Source organism: Drosophila subpulchrella, chromosome 3L (genome assembly GCF_014743375.2).
Source record: "Drosophila subpulchrella strain 33 F10 #4 breed RU33 chromosome 3L, RU_Dsub_v1.1 Primary Assembly, whole genome shotgun sequence".
NCBI lineage: Eukaryota > Metazoa > Arthropoda > Insecta > Diptera > Drosophilidae > Drosophila > Drosophila subpulchrella.
In genome coordinates this window covers 6,387,290-6,403,941 of record NC_050612.1, presented here as the reverse complement: position 1 = coordinate 6,403,941, position 16,652 = coordinate 6,387,290, and the positions used below count along the sequence as shown (strand labels likewise).

At 35.4% G+C, this 16,652-nt stretch overlaps 1 protein-coding gene across 2 annotated transcripts in view; it reads right to left on the bottom strand.

Annotated features, from left to right (window-relative positions):
- Positions 1-12,181, bottom strand: part of LOC119555505 (nuclear hormone receptor FTZ-F1) — a 49,588-nt gene extending 37,407 nt beyond the window's left edge. The window contains exons 1-2 of one of the 2 annotated variants that reach the window (XM_037866923.1): positions 11,050-12,181; positions 7,227-8,514 (exon numbers count right to left, since the gene is read on the bottom strand). In XM_037866923.1, coding sequence (XP_037722851.1) covers positions 7,227-8,397 — 1,171 coding nt within the window. In that variant the 5' untranslated portion in view covers positions 8,398-8,514; positions 11,050-12,181. The remainder of the gene's footprint in view (positions 1-7,226; positions 8,515-11,049) is intronic. The other variant, XM_037866924.1, reaches the window with a different exon arrangement.
- Between the last annotated feature and the right edge of the window lie 4,471 nt (positions 12,182-16,652).

Below are 16,652 nucleotides of genomic sequence, written 5' to 3'. Positions count from 1 at the left end.
AAATAAAGCTAGTAGTTTGTTGTATTTTAACCAGCTGTTTATAATTCTTATTTTATATTCCTTTTTTGGGTGTTTTTATTTTTTACGAATAATCCTCTGCTCCCTAAACTATTTTATATTTAGAGTTCATTTACTTTATATTAGGTGATCCCCACGGTTCTGTTTTTAATATTTCAATGAATTGCGAAGAAAAGTATAGGATAAAAGCCTCTTGCAACGAAACACATTTCTTTGTATTATTTTTCCAATTGTTACTCACAATTACTTTTAAATACTCATCTCTTAAAAATGTTCCCAAAGCCTTATCAATTTGTTTGATCAATTAATCGCAGCGATAGTTCTACAAGCAATTCCATTTAGAATCAATCAAGGTTGAAAACAGTAAATCGCTAAAAATCAGGTTAAGTATTCTCTTTGCTTTTTCGCCGCATAATTATTTATTGATAACCAATCAGTGAAGCTGACACATGACGTATACGTAACGCTAAAATGCCGACATTACGTATACGCCGCGATAAGCGAAGATAAGAGCCGGGTTGTACAAGTATCTCAGCTATGCAATGCCCACTCCTGCCCGATTTCAATGCTCGTGGTAAATGTAACAGCGCAATTTCAAGGAGGGAGAACCGATAGTAAGGTGCAAACGGAATTTAACGAGTTACGGTGCCAGTAAATATGGCAATAAAAACGGTTTGATGACAATAAAACCAATCAACCTACACAAAATGCCCAGATAAATAAGGACTGTAAAAAAAATGGTCAAAAACATTAAATTTAAAATGAATTAAAGAAAGCGGGATAATATTGTCGATAATATATTAATTGAAATTATTAAAAAAAAATCAACCTATTCATTGTTGTTTTTTCTTAGAAAATTAAACAAAAAATGGATGGGAAACATTTATAAGATAACTGCTAGACATTAGAAGAGATTTTTATCAATGGGGTTGTCAAAAAAATCTTTTTGAATTCTTTCGCAAATGATCATTGAAATCACGAAAGTTATAATATATACATTGTACATTATAATACCTTTGTACGGAATTAAGATGTACACCCTTAAGAAGCTTCTAAAAAAAATTCGACACCCCTTGAAAATTATAACTATTATTTTTGCAAAGTAAATGTTATATTTAAATCTTCCAAGATATTTAATAAATTTGCAATTATACCTAGACACTACATTCTATGAATGTTTTTGGAAAATAATCTGCACTGAAAGGTAGGCAACATATTACATTTGTAAGTAGTTTGCAAGCCACATACAAATTAATTTAAAATAATATCATAAAATAAATTATAAGCAGACAACCCCGAAAAAATATCAATTAAATAAATAAACACAAAGAAAATAGAATGCAACTGGGTCAGGGTGCAAGTGCGAAAGAGATGCGCACGGCGGATGAGCAAGGGAGACAGCCAGAGAAAATAAGAATCAGCTTGTGCAGCGCGAAAAGGAAAATCAATGCGCATTCTCTGTTTGTTTTCGCTCGGCCTCTCTCTCTCTCTTGCATCTCTCGCTGCACAAATGCCCCCCATTCCCCACCCATTTGGCATTGCAAAATTAGTGCAAAGCAGCGCTGCCGGCGGCGGCAGAATGGCAAACATCGAATGTGGCACAGGGTCAACTGGCGACCCATTAGCACACTTTTCCGAGGGGGCGGGGGGCGGCGAGGGGCTGGGGGGGAGTGGCAGTTATAGGAGCCAGACGCCCCAGACATTACGAGAGTGAGAGATACCCACTCTCAATGGCATTCGCCTTTTTTCGAGCTAAGGTTAACAACAATAAAATGGTCAAAGCGACGCAGTAACAATAACAGCATTAGGCAACAAAAAGAAAAACACATTTTCCATTTGCATCATCAAACAAATGAAAAGGTTGCAGCAACAATATATGATAATTTTATGGGCGATTATTCAAGAGGGGGGAATGTATTTATATTATAAAAAAATTAAATCGCTTGGATATCATGAAGTTATAAAAAGTATTAAGACTTAAGTGTTAGTTTAAGTTATATACCATTTTTTAAGAGACTAAAAGTATTTATAACAAATATCCAATTAATAAAGTTAAGTTATTGGAGATTATAAATTTCAATTTCATGTTTATAATGTATGTATTTAAGCTTTTGATAAGTATTTATGGGGTTACGCTTAATAAAACCCTTAGGTTATAGCTTACTAGAAATCCTTACTTAAATCCATTAGACTTATAAGCATCCCAAAATTTCTTGATAAAGATATTTATTTAACGATTTTTTAACATTACTTGTTTTACTACAATTATAATTATTTCACCCCTTGAAAAAATCAAGTTTAAAAGTTAAGAACCCTGTGGTAATACGATTCCCAGTTTTCAATGCAGACCCTGGAGGGTTCAACGATTCTTTCATATACAAACATTAATTACTAATTCAGCAATTTATAAAAAAACAAGCCAGAGGTTTGATTGAAAGAAAACATTCCTCGGAAACCCGACTAATAAACCAATTACTATGCACTTAGTTAAACAATTTGCAAACAAAACTAAGTGCCCACCCCCCCGGGAGCCACCCTCTTCGATTACCTGTTCTAATTGCCTGCATTATCGTTATTAGTTTTGTTCAGTTGCCACAATTGAATGCTTCGGTTGGGGTTTTGTTTTATTTCTGTTCTTAAGGGCACACGCGGCTCTACTAAACTAAACTTGATATTTTTCAATGCTCTATCCTTGGTTGCATTTACAAGATTTCTGTTTTCTGATCGCTTGACTAAGCCTTATTGTTTCGGTATCGGTGTATTTAGTTTAGGTTCAATTACCAATTTGCGGTTGGGCTTGCCAATGGCGAATCGTGAGAAAGAATTAGAATTCAACGCAAGTGTGAATGACCAATGTGGAGGATAGAATGTGGGGGATTTTTAACTTGCTTCACTTAATTGCTTGCTAATTGCACTTAATATTATTTGAAAGACCAGACAATTGGCCATTAGGCCGTGTATAAATAAAAGAAATTACTCAATACAGTTTAAAATTCGATAAATCATTGGTACTCGACTCAATCATTGAGTAGGTTTAAATGCATTACAAAGACCTTCTCTAAGGAATTTCAAGAGTTTAACAGTTAAATATATGTGGAACTAGTGATCAGAGCATAAATTTTAGAATATATACATAACTTTAACTTGATTTTATTATAATATCATATTATATCATAACAAAAAAATCATAGTTTGTTTATTTACATTGGTACTAAAGTAACCATAAACAATCTAAATATTAATTCCTAGCTAATGAACTGAACTACAATTTTCTAGTTTCGATCAGATGTAACTTATTCAAATAAATTTAAACCCATTCCCAGCCCTTTGCTATTTTTCCTGACCTTTTACGAGCTTATAGAAATTTTCCAAACAACCTGCTATCAGGTCAACCCATATTTCGCACTGCCCCTTTTAAATATTTAAACTGCTCCCAATGCCAAACAACCAGCCATTTCCACCAAATCCTTTTTCAAAGTCAAGCCACCAAACGAACCGAAGGTCGGAGCTTAAATCAGACGTGGCAGACATAATTTGCATATAGAAGCACCTTGAACACCCGAGGACTCTCCGCGGGGGGTGGCAATGTCCTTGGGACACAACCCCTCGAACGGCGACAGCCTTCGCATCAATCCAAGGACCTTGAAATGCATTCGACGCCAGAACCAGCGCATGCAACCCATGTATATACAATCTATATGCTATGTGCCACAAGCTATATGCAGTCAATGTCGTGCCCCAATTTGACGCTGCTTTTTCGCTGTCTTTTTGCGCATTTTTCAAAATGCAACAAGCTGCTAGCTGACTTTGACCCATTTAAATCCTTTGAGGTGAGCATAGACGCACGACAAAGACGCCGGCAGAGGCAGAGGCAGCAGCAGCGACGCCGGTGCGGTACGGTGCAATCTGTGTCAATGTCAGCCGGCGTTGCGGGCGGCGGCGGCGGCGTCGGCAAATAAAACCAACTGAGGCAGAACCGCGCCAGCAACAACAGTAGCCGCCACAACAGATGCACTTGGAGAAAGTACTAGTGCAGTTTTGTATTTTTTTGAACAAAAAACATGCAATTTTTAGGGGATAAGGCTTAGAGGAAATGCTGCAACGTGTAGAGCAAGCTTGATTCATCGTGTTTAACCCAGCTTAAGATATAACTGAGCTTTTCTTTTAAACGAACGAAATTGTATTTTACGTAGTATTGAAAATAAAAGAAATAGTGTTTTACTTTTAAAAATAAAAAAAATTTCATCTAAATAAAACTATGAAATATTCATAAAAAATCTTCAACTTTTTCTATTGCAGTACCCAATCTAAACATAAAATAAAATGTATATAGAATAAAGATGCGTAGTGTTTTCAGAGCATCAAAGTCAATCATCAGTTAACTCAATCATAGTAGGATTTATACTTAAATAGTATACATTTGGAAATTTTTTTTAGGTGTTTAAATGCATCATTACATTTTAAAACAAATTTTCGCACATTAAACATAAGTTATGTTGTATTGGATTTCAATTTTCTTGTGTTTTTTTTCATTTAGGACCAGTGCTTAAATATATTTTAAAATATTTTTACTAAAAATATTCAAACCTACAAAATAGGTATTTCTTTTCAGACTTTTTAAAGTCGAAGATCTCTTTTAATAAATTCTTTATTAAATACCAGTAATTAAACATTTACTTAATAACAATCAGACCTACAAAACATGAATTTTTTCTAACAAATTATCGTCGGGTGTCTATTGAAAACTCTATTTCTCTCACTGTAGAGAGTGTACAATAGAGAGCGAAAGAGAGGGGCGAGAACACGCGACTCGCTGCGCCGACTGCGACTGCGACGTCGGCGGCGCTGCGGCCGATGCACACAATGACCTTCAAATTTCTATGCAATTTCGCTTTTTGTTTTTGTCTCGCATCCTTGGGCCCAATCTCCAATATTAGAAAACGCAAGCGAGCGCAACAACGATTCGTTTGCGCTTGACCCAAATTCTAATGCCCCGCGTGACCTTGCTCCATTTTGCCTCTCTTTCTAAGGATGAAACGAAAGCAGATGGGAATTTAAGCTGCACTTTGGGGGTTTCCCTCGAAGGCTGCCGAGTGGGCCAATTGAATTTCATTGGAATGGGGTGGAAGATGCGTCTGTCGTTCTGACATTGTCGAATGTCAATAAAGTTAATTTAAAAAGCCAGTATCATGTGTAATCCAAACATATTGCCAACCAAACAAACAAACAGCCTTACATATGTCTCTGGTGTTTGATCATTCATCATCGACTTTTGGCAGGGGTCTGTCTCAGTTTGCTCATTTAATTGCTATTCACGCATCGACAAACGAATCGAGCGAATTTTTTCTTATTTGCATTTTACATACTCTTTGGCGAGTTGAGGGAATATTTCTTCTATAGGTCAAGATCACCATTAAAACCTTAAAGACTTTGACATCATGTATTTCAGTTGTGCTTAATAAATTATTGATAATATCCTTAGAAAAATCTATCTATATTTATCTAAGTATCTTAAACCTTAAATGAAAATAAATATATTTCAAATCTAAAATAATAAACCATTTCGCTTTTGGTAAAGGGTCAAAAACTGAAGAGCTCCAGAAAAAATGTTTCAAATATATATAATTTATATGTTTTTTGATGAAAGTATTTTTGTCCCCATTAACATTTTTAAGACTTTGACATCTTGTATTTAGATTTTGTTTAATAAATTAGTGATTATATCTTTTTAAAAATTATATTTGAGCTGTTTTAATCAAGTATCTTAAAATAAATACTTTCCAAATCGGAAATGATATACCATTTTGATCTTGGTAAAGGTTTTAAAAATAACAAGCTTCTTCCAAATATATTTAATTTAAATATGTTTTGGGATAAAAGAGCATTTAAGCCTTGCCGTTCCCATTAATATTTTAAAGACTTTGACATCTTGTATTTAATTTTTCAATATATTTCTGATAATATCCTTAGAAAAATTACATTTATTCTGATTTAGATCTTTTCATAAGAACCTTAAACCTCAATATAAAATAAATACTTTACCAGTCGAATGTAATATACTAGATCGCTTTTAATAATGGGTTCAAAAATGACAAGCTTCCCAAAAAAAAAATGTTTAAAATACCATAAGCTATATAAACTTTTGGATAAAAGAGCATTTCAGTATTGTCGTCCCCAAAACAAAACCCGAAAGTAGGTTAGTTGCATTTTTATAGACATTTCAAATGGATTTTTATGGCTGCATCCGACGCCAGGCCGAACAACATGGAGCTAAGTGCGAGGCCAACTGAGCGGAAAAGGGGTTTTGGGGAGGTACGAGAGTGCCCGTGCATATTTAAACTTAGCATTGCACTTGGCACACTAAGATTTAAGACGACCGTCTGGCCGACTGACTGGAACACCGCAGGGGCGGGCTCGCCAGTAATGACAAGCTAGTGAAAATATCAAGGTCTGATTCAATTCAAATTGAAAATGTAAAATGTAATAAACGTCAGCTGCAATGCGTGATAAAATGATTGCGTTTTAGTTGGGCGGATTGCCAGCTTGTACTAAAAAGTTGCGTCGATAATATAACTTCTTGCAAGGCAATGGCTATTATTGAAAATATCCTTTATGGCATCAATAAGTATATTATTTATATAATGCGTTTATATTTAAATAATGCATTTATATTTATATACAATACATATTTGCAGTTTATATTTTATATTTATGCCGATAATATATGTACCTATGGCAAAGCAGTACCAACACATCACGTTATGTTTATGAAAATATCCCTTATAGGATCAGAAAGTATTACAAATCTCAAATTCAGTATAGGAAACTCCTAAACTAAGAGCATCTAAATGTATTGTTGATTAGATTTGGTTAATATTTCCATTTTCTTGGCCAGTTAATTAAATATATTTTTATATAATGCATTGAAGTTGTTATTTTCGTTGTGTTCGTAATATTTTACATACTTTCGATTTAGTAATATTATCTGTATTGTTCAAATTAATATGCAAATTTCATTTTCCTTGTTGATTATTTATTAATCCCGAACGTATTTGGTATTTATTTTTTCTTGATATTCCTCACATATTTAAATTTGTTTTATTTTCACTTTTTGCAGCAACAACAGAATATTGCCAAGCTATTTGCCTTGAGAATGGGAGGGGTTATGGAAAAACAACGATAAGATCCTCAACAAACTGTGGACTTACCTCCATTGTCGTCGATTTCCAGGCCGAACTCGTCCTCGGACATGGACTCGTCGTCGCTGCTGAGATTGGAGCCACTGTGGTTGCCGCTTTGCAGGTGGTGTTGCTGCTGCTGGTGGTGTTGCTGCGGTGTGGTACTGGCGCTGCTAGTGTGGTTGCTGTTGGGCGAAGTGGTTTTCGGGGCACAGGAGCTGGCGGCCAGCTCCTCGATGCTGTGCAATGAGCTCCTGGTTGGATTGGCAGTGTTGTTGTTAATGGATGTTGTCGTTGCTACTGGCGCTGCTGATGTTGCTACTATTGTAGTGGCACTCGATCCCGAACCGGATCCCGATCCCGATCCCTGCCCCGCTGTGGTGGTGCTGATGTGACTATCATCCTTGCCCACCTGCACCTCAAAGTCCAACAATTGAGCCGTGGTGGAGGACAGGAAATTGCTGGTGGAAACGGAAGTCGAGGAATTGACTTCAAGTGGTTTCAATTGATGATATTCCACGGGCGGCACAATAATGCTAGTAGTGCCGCTGCTGTTGCTGTTGTTTTGGGGATTCTTTTGCAGCAGGGCGGGATCAATGCACTCGTTGGCGCTGCGGTGGGTGGGAAATAGAATATTGGCAAACGATGGCATCGTCACAGATTCGATGATCACCGAATTGCCGTTCGATGGCCTCACTGCCTTAGCCTCCACATTGTTGTTGTTGTTATTATTATTGTTGTTGGTATTGTTGTTATTATTATTGTTAGTGGTAGTTGTTGCTGCTGTGCCCATGAGTGTCATATTGCTATTGCTGTGTGGATTTGGACTGGCCACAAAGAAACGGTCGCACAAGCCGCTCAAGGAAATGCCGCCATCCAATTGACTGGCATCGATCGTTTGCAATGCACTGAAGTTGTCGGCACTCGCCGATGTTGCAGCTGATGCAACTGTTGCTGCTGCAGGCCCTATGGTTGCAGTGGCATCCTTCTGTTGCAACTGCAAGTGGGAATAAAAGGGAAGCATTGGGGAACTGCCAGCGGCCAACATTTGATCCTTGTGATGATGTGCTATTAAAAGTTGTTGTTGCTGATGTTGCTGTTGCTGCTGCTGATGTTGCAGGTGGTGATGATTGCCCGTAGCTTCTGTTGCATAGTTGTTGCTGCTGCTCTCCGCCAGCAAAGGTACATTGAAGGTATCCATTTTGTTTTAATTTTAATTTAGTTCTTTTGTACGTTTCGTTGTGATGTGTGGGATTTTTTGATGATTCGTAGTGGCAGGTAACGATAGTAGTAGTTAGTTTAAAATAGCTTTAAAGACCTGAAAAGGATAAATTGTTTAATATCAGTTTAAGACTTACATTGTTTAAAATTGGTTAGAATTTAAAAATAATAAATGGAAGTAGAACAAGGATTTTAAAGGACTAGGTCATTAGAAGGTCAAGTTAAAGGTTAGGTCACTAGGTATGTGGGCCAAGGGAAAGCCTAACGGTTATCGAAAGCAGGCCAAGGTCAACTCTATACAGGGGAAAAAGCTTTAAGAGCTTTTTTTGGTAATCAAATGTTTGTACCTGTTTTTTACATTTTTAACAAAAAAAAAGTGAATGCATTATTAGTTTGACCGAAAAATCCATACCGATGATACATCTGGAAACTTGAAACTTTAAATGCGATTATCACAGAACAGTTCCGATTTCAGATACTGCATACTTTGCAGATACGACAAAGGCCCTACACTTTGGCGATTCTTAAACCCGTTACACGAGGACTAAAAGGGTATACTAAATTCGTCGGAAAGTATGCAAAAGGTAGAAGGAAGCGTTTCCGACCCTATAAAGTATATATACATTCTTTAACAGAATTACTAAACGAGTCAATCTAGCTACATATGTCCGTATGATCTTGAAAACTATCAAAGCTAGAACTTTGGGATTAAGTATACAGATTCTAGAGATTCAGCAATGTGTCACGCCCACTCTGTGGCGCATATAGTTTTAATGCTAGAATACAAATTGTAAGTGAAACATTTTGGTTTCATCAACATCTATTGATTAACCAAAAAAAAAAACTTTGCAATGCACGCCTTAAGGGCCACCCACAATAAAGGTTAAGGTTTTTAAAAAATTTGTTTGTTATTTTAATTTAGAATGGCTGCCTTGTATAGCAGAAGTTTGTAGATTATTTAACTGTGTGTATTTTGTTTTTATTATGATTACCGATTTATTATGATTTTACAAATTGTTCAATCGGACCATTCATGAAAAAAATGTAAAATATTGTAATCGCAGATAGGTGGCGCCTAGTCGCTTTGCTGCTTGCATATCTCCATCTCCCTTCCGTTCCCAGGCACTCGACAATAGCGTTCACCCTTGCTTCACTATGTGCTATGTATAATAAAAGAATTAATTATTAAATATAAAAATTCTAAAGGAGACAAAAATCTGTAGTTAACAATTTTTTTTACATTTTTAGAAAATTATCCTCATTGGATCGCGAATTTTTAAGAATTTACCTAAAGAAATACCGTTGTGTCAACAATAATTCCTATTGTAATCAAAATTTAAAATTTATGCCATTTGATAAAAAAAAAGTAGCCTTTAAAAATATATATAGGCTTTCCTTGCATAGTCAAAATAATTAACATTCTGAACACAATTTCTTATGAAAGTTTGTATAACTTTTTAAGGAGAATCTTCAGACCGTAAATACAGAAAAATATACGGTTATGGTTAAAAAATCAAGTAGGCTTTCCTATCATTTTCAATAAAAATAAATATTCACTTTTCCATCATTGTCAAAATATGCATATTCTATGATTCGAGAAAGTTCGGTTCTTTTTTCTATAATTGGGGGACTAATATCAGCTACTGTATAATCCTAATCTCAATTTAGTTACTGAATGAAAAGAACCGAACAAGAAAGGCAAAGCCAAAAATGTATATTACTTTTAATTACTTAAATGTTAATGACAAAAATCCATTAAAAAATGCAATTCCCTCATTTAACCAATTTTCCAGTTCGTGTAACAAAAAACTGAAACATTCCCCCATTCTTCAGACCCTGTTTATACACCCTTCTGGCGAGTCTTAAATTAACGACACTCGACTTCAAGCTCTTCACTTTTCGTTTTCCAATCTCAACCCCCGTGTCTTACACATTGAAAAGAAACGTTTACTAAGTAAGATCGCTTCGCATTGTTACATTTAAAATCTACCTGTTAATTTATTACTTTAAAAGAACTTTGAAACTAAAACTGAAAGCCATAACAAATTTTAGGAGTAAGTGTTTTTGTATTCCCCCTTTGAAGAAATTTTCCAGGTCGCGAAACAAAAACTATAAACGTTTCCGCACTCTCTAGACCCTGTTTATATACCCTCCTGTCGAGACTTTAATTTACACATTAAAAATAGGTGTTTCTTTATTAAGATCTCGTAGACATTTTTATTGTTAAAGAATACCTGATAAATTGCTTAAAATTGTTTGGATCCTTATTAATTTATTTTATATTAATATAAACTCAGTAAGAAAGTAAGTAGAGAAATTGTAGGAAAATGTTGGGCAGTTTTTAAAGTGGCTTTAGTTAAAAAAAATTCTAAGAGCTGGTCCCTAAATGTCTTGGTGTAGAAAATTACTAACTTACTAAAACTTTATATTATTATTTAAATATGAATTTCAGTTTACCAAGATGATCCCATAAGAACATGTATTTTTGCCTGTGTGCGATCGTTTCCATTTTGAGATGGTAAATACAATAAAATAAAGCTCTCCCAACTAGACAAAAGGTAAAAGGGGGTTTTTGGGGAAAGAGGGGGGAGACCGAAAGGAAGTTGAGAAGTGGGGAGAATTGAGAATTTACCTTTCATGCAGCTGACGTCGCTGTTTTTCCTTTTGGAGTTTTTTGTTTTGCGCATGCGCCCGGTTTCCATGAATTCCAAGACGAAGATCGCGGAAGAAGAAGAGCTGAAAGCTGCCCCTCTCGCTCTTTCGCCGTCTCCCTCCCACTCCCTGGTTTTGTGTATACAAAAACCAGTTGGAACCGAAAGCAAAAGTTCTATTATTATGTCTTGGTCTGGCTCTCCCTCTTTCTCTGTCTCGCTCTCAGTGTGGGAATTCGCATGTGTGGAGAACGCGAATTTATAATTCGCAAAACAAAGCTTGCGTGTGATTCATTTCGCCGATCGCTGTTGTTGTTGCTGATGTTTCTCCCGATCGCTCTCTCATTCTCCGAGAGCTTTTTCAGCATATTTCAGAGCACGCACACACACGCGACGCCGAACGCATTTGGCGATTTATTTATTTTTATTTTTATTTTTTTCCTCTATTTCTCTTGTATTTATTCCCATGTTACTCTCCTTCTATTCTCCGCTACTTCCTCTTCCCGATTTTCACACACACTAAACTTCTTGCACAATCGTCGCACGCGCGCAACAAGCGAAAGCTCTCGGAAACAGAAACAGAAACAACAACTATAAATTGCAATTCCTACTATACACACACACACTCACATACGTATATACACATATGTACTGGGGTTCCACTGGGCATTCTGTGTTGTTGTTGTTTTTCCGTTTGCCTCTGCTAATTTCGCCTTGTTTTTGCCTTTGCTCCAATTCTATGACACAACGCTATCTTCCCACTTTGTGTTAATTTTTATACAAAATTGCACACCGAAATTGGGGGCCTGGGGAGGGGCGAAAAGGGGGGCGCGCTGAGCAGACGAAAGGGGAAGCAAAAACACACTCCCGTTATGGACGCATCGGAAATATTAAATATATACACACACAATTAACGCTGCAGCCAGAGCCAGAGTTCTTCCCCTTTTACTTTTGTTTACTTTCACTCTCACTTTCCTGGCTATCGCTTTCTTTTGGCTATTGTTTATTCGCTGGCTTCACTTTTTCGGGAAAAACTATTCCGCGCACAACGCGAAAATTAGGTCTGTAGGTTTTCTGATGTAGGCCACACAAACACAATTCGAACGGGAGTAAAAAGTTGTTGGCGTAGAAGAAGAAGACTGAAAGCCCTCGCACACACACGCACACGGGCTCGGTCGGGATAGTGTGGGATCTCCGGAGAGCGGGGCCAAGGACAGAGAGGCAGCATTCTTGGCCTTTAAAAAACGTTTGAAGAACAAGGACGGCAATCATATGAAAATCGGAAAGCTTTCAGCTAAAGCACTCACATGTACGCGGCGACTTATGCAGCTTTCGCGAGCGACACCTGGCGGCTGGAATCGGAAAATGATCGATAACACGTAAATTCAAACATTTGGCGGGCTGTGAACCGAGGCGGAGTTGAGACCAAATGTCGATTTGTTAGAATCAACAAGGTATTTTTTTTATTTATTTATATATATTCTGGTTTTGGGACAATTGCAAATTGCCACCAACCACTTATTTTACTGGGCTACTGGGCCTTAAGCTAGGAGGATGTTATTTACATATTTTCTGCAAAAGTGTATTTATAGGTATATAGTTATTAACAAAATTTTTACAAGGGTGGTCAAAAGTATTTTCACAAAAATAAAGTTAAGTATACTCATTATTTGAACTTACATCTTGTTAACTTTGGCATCAATGGAAAGGTAATTTAAATGCCGTTTGAATGATACAATACATTTCTTAACCCATTCAGTACTTATTGAAAAGGACGAATTTGTGTGAAAATGTCCTTTTTGAACTTTTTTGCCTCGACCTGAAAACTTAAATTTTTTGATGCAAAAAGTTTCTTCTAACAAAAATAACAGCAACTGCAAAAAGAATTTTTCAAAAATCATTTTGCTTATATTTTTTATGATTTTTTGAAAATGCTTAGAAACATGCATTTTAGCCATATTTTTCTCGTTTTCATACAAATTTTTTCCGACATTGTCACCTTTACAAAATCATTAAAAATATAAGCAAAATGATTTTTGAAAAAATTTTTTTCGTTGAAATATTTGTAGTGGTTCAGATGCGTTTTGCCAGATCGATTCCATTTGTTTTTTAAAATTATTTTTAATGAATAACTGTGTGTCTGTGAAGTTATAGTTGCATTCCATAACCTGAGGGAATTTGTGAGCTTCTTTTGCTGCTAGGTCTGCTGTGTCGTTACCAGGAATATTGTTATGGCCTGGAATCCACAGTAACATAATCTTTGGTTGGTGGCGGTTGAGGATGTCTCGAATACGAACGGTATAGAAAGATTGGTTATTGGTGTTGGTAACTGAAGTTACAGCAGACAGGGAGTCAGAGCAGATAACCACTTTTTTATTTTGTTTGTCAGCATATTTACATGCAGCATAGATGGCTGCCACCTCTGCTGTATAAATTGAGCTGAGTGTCGGAAGAATGTCTGTTTTAATTACAGTTGTTTCTGTCGTGATGCTATAGGATACTCCTTGGGCGGATTTGGAACCGTCCGTGTAGATAAATCCGTAGTTATGAAAGTTTTCCTTGAGAGGTATACATTTTTGTTGGTAGTGATTGCCTTTGTTGTATGGTGCAGAGAAAGGTTAACCGTGTCTTTTGAGAAAAACCATGGTGGTGTCTTTTGTTTGTATGGTTTTATAGGTGCCGTAAATGTGCCATTATCTTTGGAAAATTGGAATGCTTGACGTAAGACTGATTGGAGTCTGGGTCTTCGTTTAGACTTATTTATTTTATGTAGGATGGTTTGGATTGGGGTGTTTGCTGCGAACAGTAATGCCTTGCACATCTTTGCTATGTTCATTTCAAACCTTAGCTCTATTGGCATCAATTGGGCTTCGAAAAGGAGATTGTTGACGGGGGTGGTGCGAAATGCTCCAACGGTAAATGCTCCAAAAGGTAAAACTCCTTTCAAGAAGATAAAATGTGAAAAACGCACCTCCGACTTATGTATACACTAGCTTTTGATATAAAATTTTGTGAACAGAAAGTATTATATTTTTTATCAAGTAATTACACTTTAAAATTTTAAGAAAAATATTAGGTTGTAGAAAAAGAGTAAAGTAATAATCTATAACACTATTGAGCCCCAAATTGGTCATTATTGATTGCAACATGTATTTTTGAAAATCATTGCTAAAAATTATTTATTATTTTTTTATTAGAGGCAATAGTTATTATTGATGATGTCGACAAAAATTTTTTTTTGGCCAAGAGTGATGGCCTTAAAATTTGAAACGATTTGACCTACAGATTACTACCTCAAACTTGGAAACCTTCCATCACGTCACAGTTTAAAGAAAATCGTTTTCAAAGTAACTAATTAATGACATGAGAACTTTTTGAGCCCAGACTAGAAATATAGCTAAAATGGTTCCTTGAACCTTTTATAAAACTCAAAACCAAAACATGATTAAGACTTAATCAAAAGCTTAGCATCGAACTGATTACGTTTTACTCGCGAGTTCTTTAGGTCAAATGGTTCGCGAATTTTTTAGCTCGAATTGTCACTAATTACTAAAGATTGTCTCATTTTAACCAAGAACTAACAAAATTCAATCCGTAAACTCATTTTAAACTGGGTGTTGCGAAAAGACTTCTAAGGTCTCGCAGCTTAATCGAATGTTATGACAAAAAAGTACCTACAAAAATGACAATTTTTAAAGAAGGTTAATGATTAAATACAAGTTTAAACCAACAAAAACCAATTTAAATCATGTACAATTTTCTAATTCAATGGCAGCAACCGCGTAATGAGTTTTATAAAATTAAACTCACAAGTAATCATTACAGATGACTTTCTTTTTGTACTCATCTATAACGATTCAAGCCTTAGTTTTCATGAGTCATCAAAAATAATAATTATAAAGATAGTTTTATAAAAAATGTTATGACCCTGGTGTAGATCGTTGGGGTTGTTTTCCAAAAACAAACAAAAATATTATTTGCTATAATTTGAAAACATATTAGTTTACCCCAACTAATGAATTTCAAAATACAACTGTGGGCATTAGTAATCTTGCATTTTTTGATTAATATGTATCTTAAAACAAACAGGGAACGCAATGTTCGAGTCTTGAGCAAGACTCGCTTTAATACCTTTGCGGAGAGTATTATAATTAAACGCAGTGAATTAGACGTTTCCGACCCTATAAAGTATATATATTCTTGATCAGCATAACTAGACGAGTCCGTCCGTCTGCTTCAACACCGTTTGTAAGCTCAGTTTGAAAGCTACCGATTGAAATCTATGTAATCACCACAAAATATGTGCACGTAGATGATGCCTGAAAACGGCTAGGATCCGACACCTATATCCTAAAGATTCCATTTAGTTAGTTAACAAGACAGGAAACTTTGCTAATCACATTGTTATTTGTATATACCAATATCAGGTCAAAAAATCTGTCCGACCGATAGCCGCTATGGGTTAAAAAGGTGAAATAGATAACTACATTTCGACTTTACATCAAATACTTTTTGTATAAAATATTTTAGTCACATTCTAGTTTAAAACCCGTTTTTAGTTTTAAATCAATCTAGAAAACGGGCTCAAATGCACATAGGAAATAGAAAAAGTGGTCAACAAAATAAAAAATGTTGTTGCTTTGGTTTTTATAAAGAGCCGAAAAATCTCGCCAGCAAGCACTAATTTCCTTTGATTGACGTTGGAGACTCGAATCCAAACCGTTGGCATCGGAGTAGTATTACAAAAGCGGGGAAGACGCGATAAAGCTCTGTTTGATGCTCGTCTACTTTGGGAACTACTTTTATACAGTAGTATTACCACGCAGATCAATTATGACTCTTACAACACTTTTCGAAATGTTACTAATTCCATCATGATGGAAAATGTGAATTCCTTCCTTGTGAAATCGGTCAACTAATTTTTAATTTAACAGCTAAAACTATATCAAAATATAAATCAGTTTATTTTTTGGAGTTAGGATAATATATGTAGGATAGGACAGAGATGAAAACAAAAAACACATATAAATTGCCAAAATTTCACTTTGCATTTATTTTGTTTCTCATTATCAGTTTTTTGTTAAATTTCTTTTGTTTTTTTTTTTGTTTTCTTTTATAGTTGCACAAAACTTACACACGTACATTACATAGAAAATTACAAACCTATCTGAAAATTGATTTACATTATAGTTGGATCATATTGTGTATACATATATTTCATATATTATGTTAATAATTTCATTTAAAAATACATAATACATAAATACGCCTTTGTTGCTGTTTTAATATTATTACAATAATTATTATTTACTTTATACTTTAGCTAATTTGTTTGCTTTTTTAAAAACCATAGATTACACTTTATCCCTAGATATATCTGTAAGCATATATCGATTTATTAGCTGCTTGGCTGGCATACATTTTCCTTTCGTTTCCCTACCTTTCACTTCTCGCTTTCGTTTGTTCTACATTTGAATTGCATAGTTGCAGCCAATCTCTAAAGATTCCAGATTTTCTCAATATTCTCTCTCTAAAATTTCCAATCATTTCCGTTATTCTTCGTTTTGAGTGTGTATAGCACCTT